Source organism: Haliaeetus leucocephalus, unplaced genomic scaffold (genome assembly GCF_000737465.1).
Source record: "Haliaeetus leucocephalus isolate CR32 unplaced genomic scaffold, Haliaeetus_leucocephalus-4.0 Scaffold307, whole genome shotgun sequence".
Taxonomy (NCBI): Eukaryota; Metazoa; Chordata; class Aves; order Accipitriformes; family Accipitridae; genus Haliaeetus; species Haliaeetus leucocephalus.
Window position 1 is genome coordinate 46 of NW_010972743.1, and position 8,079 is coordinate 8,124.

The following is an 8,079-nucleotide window of genomic DNA, read 5'->3' on the forward strand; positions in this document are numbered from 1 at the left end:
CGTGGCTTCAGCAGCAGGGGTGGAAGTGCTTTGCACAGATTGGCTGTTGAGGTTGTACTTTATCTCCTCCCCTTTTCTGGGTGGGTGTGTCCATATAAGGGAAGGAGGTGGGGCTTGGGGCCTCCTTGGGGCAGAGCTTTGCTGACTTAAAGGACTCTGGGGGTGGGGCCAATGCATGGGGCGGGGCCTTTCTCTGGAGGCTGTGAGGGGCTAGCTCCACCCTTAAGGGGGTGGGGCCTCCCCTGGAGGGGTGGGACTCAGGTCTTCTTAAAGGGACAGTGCATGGTGGGTGGGGCCAGGTTGGGGAGGGGCAGGGCTTGTGCCTGCAGAAGCGGGGCTGTAGTGACCCCGCCCCTTCCCCAGTACCTCCATGGCCGCCACCTCCGGCACCCCTTCACGGGGCAGCTCCTGCCCGTCGTCACCGACCCCACCGTGGAGCCTGCCCGTGGCACCGGTACTGGGACCAGTATAGGGACAGGACTGGGACCTGTACTAGGCAGGGGGGGGCAGGGTATTGGGACCACTAAGGGGACTGGGATGGGTGTGGGGTGAGGAACATGCACCAGTATGGAAGGGACAGAGACTGGTCTGGGTGTGGGGGTCCCGGTTTGGGGAAGTAACTGTTTCATTTTTGGGGGGGTCATTGGTTTGAGGACACACACACGCGTCCTGGTGCTGGAGACATGGGGTGGCACTGGTGGCAGTGGCAGGGTGGCAGTAGGTGACAGTGGGAGGGGGTGAGGGCGGCTGGGGGGTTGACGGGGTGACAGCGTGTCCCTGGTCCCTGCAGGGGCGGTGAAGGTAACGCCGGGACACAGCTCCCCTGACCTGGCACTGGCCCGGGCCCACGGGCTGCCCCTGGTCTCCGTCATTGGGGACGATGGCACCATGTGTCCCCCAGGTGGGGGGTGGCTCCAGGTACTGCCATTCCCGGCGTCCTTTCTGTCCTCGTGCCCCCCAGATCGTGTCCCCTGTCCCCAAGCACATCCCTGTGTCCCAGCCCAGGTCCCCAAGTTACATCCCCAGCTGTGTCCCCCATCCCCAGCCACTTCCCTGTGTCCCCTCCATCCCTGCGTCTCCAGCTGTGTCCTGTGTCTCTGTCCCCGTCACTTCCCTGTGTCCCCCCATCACCGTGTCCCCAGCTGTGTGCTTTGTCACTTCCCAGCGTCCCTTCTGTCCTCTGTGTCCTCTGTGTCCTCTCTGTCCTGAGCTTTGTCCCCTGTCACTTCCCAGTATTCCCTCTCCCTGTGTCCCCAGCTGTGTCCGCTGTCACTTCCCAGTGCTCTCCCTGTCCACGTGTCCCTATCTGCGTCTCCTGTCCCTAGCTGCTGCCCTGTGTCCTCTCCATCTCTGTGTTCCCAGCTCTGTGCCCTGTCACTTCCTTGTGTCCCCAGCTGCATCGTCCATGTCCCCTCCATCCCCACGTCCTCAATTGTGTCCCCAGTCCCCAGCTCTGTCCCATATTGCTTCCCAATGTCCCCTCTGTCCCCGTGTGTCCTGCCTGTCCTCTCTGTCCCCAACTGTGTCCCCAGGGCATCCATCGCTTCGTGGCACGGGAGAAGGTGGTGGCTGCGCTGGCCGAGCGAGGGCTGTACCGCGGCACCCAGGACCACGCCATGACACTGCCCATGTGCAGGTACCGCTCTCCCCATCCCATCCCCTCCATGTCACCCTCTCGGGGCATGTGTCCTCACCACCGTGGGGACATCCCAAGGGACTGAAGTGACCTCAACGTCCCCGCAGCCGCTCGGGGGACGTCATCGAGTACCTGCTGAAGAGTCAGTGGTTCCTGCGGTGCCGAGAGATGGCAGAGCGTGCCCGAGAGGTGACAGGGACACGGGGACATTGGCGGGGGGTGGGGAGGGGGACACGCACACCCCCAGACGCCTGGGTCCGTGACCCTCCTCTCCCAGGCAGTGACATCGGGGCGTCTCCAACTCGTCCCCAAATTTCACGAGAAGAACTGGAAGATGTGGATGGACAACATTGGGTGAGAGGGGACCCCGGTGTCTGGGGTGGGGGGACCCAGGTATCCGCCCCCCACTGATATCACCCACCCCCACCCAGGGACTGGTGCCTCTCACGCCAGCTGTGGTGGGGGCACCGGGTGCCGGCGTACCGGGTGGGGGTTCCCTTGGCGGGGTCCCCTCCCGAGCACCCCGATGGACTCTGGGTAGTGGGGCGCAGCGAGGCCGAGGCGCGTGCTTCTGCTGCCCGCACCCTCCGCTGCCCCCCCGAAGAGCTCCAGCTCCAGCAAGGTGAGGGGGGTGGGGGGCACCCCAAAATCCTCCTGGCATCCCCATGTTCCCCTGTGCACCCTCAAACAATCCTCTGTTCCCCCAAAATCCTTTCCGTTGCCTTAAAAAGTCTCCCTGCCTTCCCAAATCTTTCTCTTGCACCCTAAAACTCTCTTAGGACCCCCCCCAGCACCCCCAGCCTTGCCCTGGCACCCCTAAATCCATCCCCCTCCCAGCACTTTCTAGTCTTCTCCAGCACCCTAAAGTTGTTCTCCAGCCCCCCAGTCCCCCCCCCAGCACCCCAAACCCCCCCCCCCCAGCATCTCCCCAGCAGCCCCCAGATGGCACCACACCCTCTGGCAGCCCCCTGCCCACATCCACCACCCCTAAAATTCTGCCCTGGCCCCCCCAAGCACCCCAGGCCACCCTCCCACCCAGCTCCAGCACCCTCTTGCCACCCCTCTGTCACCCCCCCAAGCTCTGAGGCCTTTTGGGGTTCCCCCCGACCCCCCCCATGCTCTTGCAGACCCCGATGTCCTGGACACGTGGTTTTCTTCTGCGCTCTTTCCCTTCGCCGCGCTGGGCTGGCCCGAAGAGGTGAGTTTGGGGAGACACAGGGGGCTCAGAGGAGACATGGGACAGTGTCCCCAACCCGGTGTCCGCCCCCCACCTCTGTCCCCAGACCCCCGACCTGCAGCGTTTCTACCCCACAAACTTGCTGGAGACGGGAAGCGACCTCCTTTTCTTCTGGGTGGCACGTATGGTCATGCTGGGCCAGCAGCTCACCGGGCGCCTGCCCTTCTCCCAGGTACCACCGAGGTCCCCCCGATGTCCCCACGAGTTCCCTCTGTCCCCTTGGGCTCCCCATGAGTCCCCTGTGTCCCCGACATCCCTTAATTTCTTCCCTCTCGTGTCTTGTTCGTTCTTGGGATTCCTTCTGGTTCCTTGTTGCCTCTCAGAGCTCCCTAGTGTCCCGTTCTTCTCTTTCTCCTTGGTGTCATGTTCCTTTTTAGGGTTTCTTGGGGGCCCCTGTCCCCCTTCGGGGCTCCCTTGTGTTACCAAGTGTCCTTTTTTCCCTTTCTACTGGGTGTCATGTTCCTTCTCAGGGGTTCTCATCCTGTCTTGGGGCTCCTTAGTGTTCCCTGTGTCCCCAGGGACCCTTACTCCCACCCTTTGGGGTGTCTAGTTCTTTCCTGAGACTCCCAGGGGTCCCCTGTCCTCAAGGTCCCCGGGTGGTTCCTGTCCCCCTTTGGGGCTCCTTAGTGTCCCCAAGGATCCCCTTTTCTCTCTCCCCAGGGTGTCTTGTTCCTTCTCGGGGTTCCCTGGGGATCCCCGTTCTCCTTCAGGGCTCCCCGATGTCCCCTGTGTCCCCAAGAGTCCCTTCTTCCTTTTCTCCTGGGTGTCATGTTCCTTTTCAGGGGTCCTTATCCCCCTTGGGGCTTCTCTGTGTCCCCAAGGGCCCTTATTCCTTCTCTCTGGGGTGTCTGGTACTTTCTTGAGGCTCCTGGGGTCCTCTGTCCCCTCTTGGAGGTCCCATGTCCCCTTCGGTGTCCCTGAGCGCTGTCTGTGTCCCCCTCCAGGTCCTTCTGCACTCGCTGGTGCGCGATACCCACGGGCGCAAGATGAGCAAATCCCTGGGCAACGTCATTGACCCCTGCGACATCATTGCCGGTGCCTCTCTCCAGGTACTGTAGACCCTACAAGAAAAAATACGTACCCCCCAACGCAAACCCACCCCAAACAAGTTGTTCTGGAGACCCTACAATAACAAACGTGCTTTTTGGGAACCCCACGACAATAAATGCATTTGTCAAAGACCCTACAATAATAGATCTTTTTTCAGGAGATTCTACAATAACAAACTCTCACCTTGAAAATTTTGCAATAACGGATTTTTTTTTTTTTTTTTTTTTTTGTCTTGAAGACCCGGCAATAACAAAGCTCATTCTGGAGGTCCTACAAAAATACACCCCGTTGCTCTACCCTTCTCGGAGACCCTACAATAACAAACCCCCCAGCTCCCAGAGACCCCAAAAGAGGGTCACGGAGACACCATGGTGACAGACCTGTGACAAAAGCCACCGCGGCACCTTTGTTTATTGTAGGGTTTCTTGTTTTGCAGGAGCTGCAGGAGAGGCTCCACCACAGGCTCCTGGACCCCCACGAGCTCACGGTGGCCACAGAGGGCCAGGTGGGACCTGTCCCCATCTCTGTCCCCCAAAAACCTGTCTCTGTCCCCCCCTAACCTCTCCCTGTCTGTTCCCAGAGGCGCCAGTTCCCCCACGGCATCCCCGAATGCGGCACTGATGCCCTCCGCATGGCCCTGTGCTCCCACAATGTCCATGGTAAGGAGTTGAAGGAATGCCGGGACCCCATCCCCACCCCAAGGTGGCCCTGTCCCCACCCTGGGGACCCACCTCTGTGTCCCCAACCCCTCCACCCTGTAGGTGACGATATCCGCCTGGACGTGGGCACGGCCCTGAGCTACCGTCACTTCTGCAACAAGATCTGGAACGCTGTCAAGTTTGTCCTTGCCGCCTTAGGGCCCAACTTTGTCCCCCAACCCCCCGAAGAGGTACCAGGGTGGGTTGGTGGAGATCAGGGTTGGGGTCCACCACCCTGGGACCCCCCCACCCATCACTGTTCCTGCTCCTCTTCCTCGGCAGATGGTGCCACAGCACCCCATGGACCAGTGGGTGCTGAGCCGGCTGGTGCAGGCGGTGGCTGAGTGCGGGCGGCGGATGGAGGCCCTGGAGGTCCACGGTGCCATTGCCGCTGTCCATCACTTCTGGCTGCGTAGCTTCTGTGACGTCTACCTGGTGGGTGGCCCCGTCCATCTGTCCCGCGTGGTCCTGTCTGTCTGTCCTGCCCGGCTCCTCGCATCTCCCCTGGGTGTTAAACCCAGTAGTGTCGCATTGAGTGGGTCTGTCCATCTGTCCCACCCCACCTGTTGTAGCTCCCTGAATGTTGAAGCCAGTCCGTGGTTGATGGTGTCTGTCGGTCCATGCACCCCAATCCATCAGGTCTCTTGAGGTGTTGACCTTAGCCTGTTCTCTGGAGTGTGTCCGACTGTCTGTCCCACTTCACTTGTTGTAGCTCCTTGATTGTTGAACCCAACCCATCTTGATGTGGTTGGTGGTGTCCATCTCTCCGTCCACTCTAATCCGTCAGGTCCTTAAGCGTTGATCTTAATCTGCTCTCTTGAGTGCGTCCATCCATCTGTCCCACCCAATATGTTGTAGCTCCCTGAACGTTGAACCCAACCTACAGTTGATGGTGTTCATTTGTCCACCCCAATCCACTGGGTCTCCTGGAGTGTTGACCTTAGCCCGGCCTCATCCTGTTAAGTGCATCTGTCTGTCTGTCACACCTCACCTGTTGTAGCTCCTTGACCATTAAACCCAACCCATCTTACGTGGTTGGTGGTGTCCATCTGTCTGTCCACCCCAATCCATCAGGTCTCCTTGAGTGTTGAGCTTAGTCCACTCTCTTGAGGGCGTCTGTCCATCTGTTCCACCTCGCCTGTTGAATGTTGAGCCTGACTTTTACCTTGGTTGACCGCATCCATCTGTCTGTACCTCTGGGTGCGTCCCTTTGGGTGTCGACCTTTGTCCGCCAAAGTTGACTATGTCCGTCTGTCCATCCCACCCCACCTCCCGCATCTCCTCCAACGCTACCCCAGCCCCCTTGCTTTGGTCAACCGCGTCTTGTCTGTCCATCCAACCCAACCCACGTTGTCTCCTTGACTGTTCCCCCCACCACCTTCGTCCTAACCCCACTGTCCGTCTGTCCGTCCGCAGGAGACGGCCAAACCGACTCTACGGGATCCGGCAACCGCCGCCGAGACGCGCCGGACCCTGCTGAGCTGTGCCGAGCTGGGGCTGCGCCTCCTTGCCCCTTTCGCCCCCTTCCTCAGCGAGGAGCTCTGGCAGCGCCTGCCCCGCGCTCCCCCCGCGCCCCCCACCCTCTGCCTCGCCCCCTTCCCTGACGCTGCCCGCCTGGTGGGTGCCGTCGCCCTTGGGGGGGGTCCCCGGGGAGGGTTTCTCCCCCCTGACACCCCTTTGTCTCTGTGTGTGTGTGTGGGTCCCCTGCTTCCAGGCTCATTGGTGCTGCCCCAGGGTGGAGGCCCAGGTGGCGGCCATGCAGGAGGTGGTGAGGACGGCGCGAGGCCTGCGGGACGTTTTCTGCCTGGGTGCTGCCCGGCCCCCCGGTGAGTGCGGCGGGTGGGGGACAAGATGGCCGACGGGGTACGGGGGGAACTACCGTGTCCCAACATGCCTTGGGGCACCCAAGATGGCTGCCAGCATGTGGGCGGGAACCACTGGGGGCCCAAGATGGCCACCAGGGTTGAGGGGGACTTTGTGTCACTCTGTGCGCCCTGGGGGTGTACAAGATGGCTGACAGGGCTGTGGAGGACCACATATCCCAGCATGCTGTGGGGCAGCCAGGTAGGGCTAAGATGGCTGCCACAGAGGACTACATGTCCCATCATGCACCTGGCTCCTCCCCATACTCCAAAATGGTGTCTCCCATTGAAGGCGGCCATGTTGCCCATCCCACCATGGGGTGCAGGGCTGGAGGCCTAGCAATCCCAACATGCCCTGGGGCACCTAAGATGGCTGCTGGGGCTGCAGAGGTTCTACATGTCCCAGCATGCCCTGAGGCACCCAAGATGGCCGACAGGGCTGTGGGGGGATGACGATGACTACACGTTCCTGCATGCTGTGGGGCAGCCAACTAGGGCTAAGATGGCTGCCACAGAGGACTACATGTCCCATCATGCACCTGGCTCTCATCATACCCCAAAATGGCATCTCCCATTGGAGGCGGCCATGTTGCCCATCCCACCATGGTGTGCAGGGCTGGAGGCCTGGCAATCCCAGCATGCTCTGGGCACATGGGGGTGGCCATTCCCCCCCTTCCCCCCCCCCATGCCCCAGGTGGGGGCAGCCATGTTGGGGGGGGGCATGGGTGGCCGTGCTTGGAGGCGGGGCTATCCCAGCATGCTCTGCGCAGTGGCGGTGCGGTGCGTGGCGGAGGCGCAGGATTCGTTGGCAGCGCTGGGCCCCGCCCTCCAGGCCCTGGCGCAGGTGGGGCCTCTGCAGCTCCTCCCCCAGGGGGCGGAGCCAGAGCTGGGCCCCGGCTGGGTGGGGGCCCCCGTGGGCCCCGACACCCACGTCTACCTCTGCCTGCGGGTGAGTGGGGGGGCCAGGGGCATTGTGGGATGCTGGGGGACCTGGGGGGGCCCCCAGGGGCATTGTGGGATGCTTGGGGAGCCCAGGGCATTGTGGGATGCTGGGGGACCCCCCAGGGGCATTGTGGGATGCTGGGGGTTCCCAGGGTATTGTGGGATGTTGGAGAACATGATGGGAGAAACCCTGGGAGCCACTGGGAGTTCGGGAAGCATTGGGAGAACCTAAGGCAACCCCAGGGCATTATGGGATAGTGGGGGTGTCCCCAAGGCATTGTGGGATAGTGGGGGATCTCCCACTTCCCTCCTGCCCCCCCCCCCCAGGGGCTGGTGGAGCCGGCGGCCACCCAGGCCCAGCTCCGTGCCCGCAGCCGCGGCCTCCAGCGTCGCCTCGAGACCCTCGGGGGGACCCAGGGGGCCACGGAGAGCCCCCCCCACCCCGGCACCCAACAGCAGGTACCGCACCTTCATTACGCTAATGAGCATTGGTCCACCCAATAACTCCAGAGGGATGGGGGGGGTGTCTCATTAACCTCATTAAGGGGCGGAGCGGGCTTTATTAGTGTTGCTCCCCGCTAGCACTGGGGGAGGGGCACCCCCTCCCTCCGGGCTCTTCGTTAGTGCTTGTCCTCGTTAATGCTTCCCCCCCCC

The 8,079-nt window shown here is 61.9% G+C and overlaps 1 protein-coding gene across 1 annotated transcript in view; it reads left to right on the plus strand.

The window, feature by feature from the left end:
* Nucleotides 1-363: 363 nt before the first annotated feature.
* VARS2 (valyl-tRNA synthetase 2, mitochondrial) overlaps nucleotides 364-8,079 on the plus strand; it is a gene marked incomplete at its 5' end in the record, with an annotated part of 15,128 nt that continues 7,412 nt past the window's right edge. Inside the window, 17 exons of the mRNA XM_010571154.1 lie at nucleotides 364-454; nucleotides 791-918; nucleotides 1,533-1,636; nucleotides 1,744-1,825; nucleotides 1,914-1,990; nucleotides 2,068-2,258; nucleotides 2,764-2,834; nucleotides 2,920-3,045; nucleotides 3,818-3,922; nucleotides 4,360-4,428; nucleotides 4,504-4,582; nucleotides 4,685-4,812; nucleotides 4,904-5,056; nucleotides 6,038-6,238; nucleotides 6,336-6,447; nucleotides 7,254-7,432; nucleotides 7,753-7,884. Of these exons, the coding sequence (XP_010569456.1) occupies nucleotides 364-454; nucleotides 791-918; nucleotides 1,533-1,636; nucleotides 1,744-1,825; nucleotides 1,914-1,990; nucleotides 2,068-2,258; nucleotides 2,764-2,834; nucleotides 2,920-3,045; nucleotides 3,818-3,922; nucleotides 4,360-4,428; nucleotides 4,504-4,582; nucleotides 4,685-4,812; nucleotides 4,904-5,056; nucleotides 6,038-6,238; nucleotides 6,336-6,447; nucleotides 7,254-7,432; nucleotides 7,753-7,884 (2,028 nt within the window). The remainder of the gene's footprint in view (nucleotides 455-790; nucleotides 919-1,532; nucleotides 1,637-1,743; nucleotides 1,826-1,913; nucleotides 1,991-2,067; nucleotides 2,259-2,763; nucleotides 2,835-2,919; nucleotides 3,046-3,817; nucleotides 3,923-4,359; nucleotides 4,429-4,503; nucleotides 4,583-4,684; nucleotides 4,813-4,903; nucleotides 5,057-6,037; nucleotides 6,239-6,335; nucleotides 6,448-7,253; nucleotides 7,433-7,752; nucleotides 7,885-8,079) is intronic.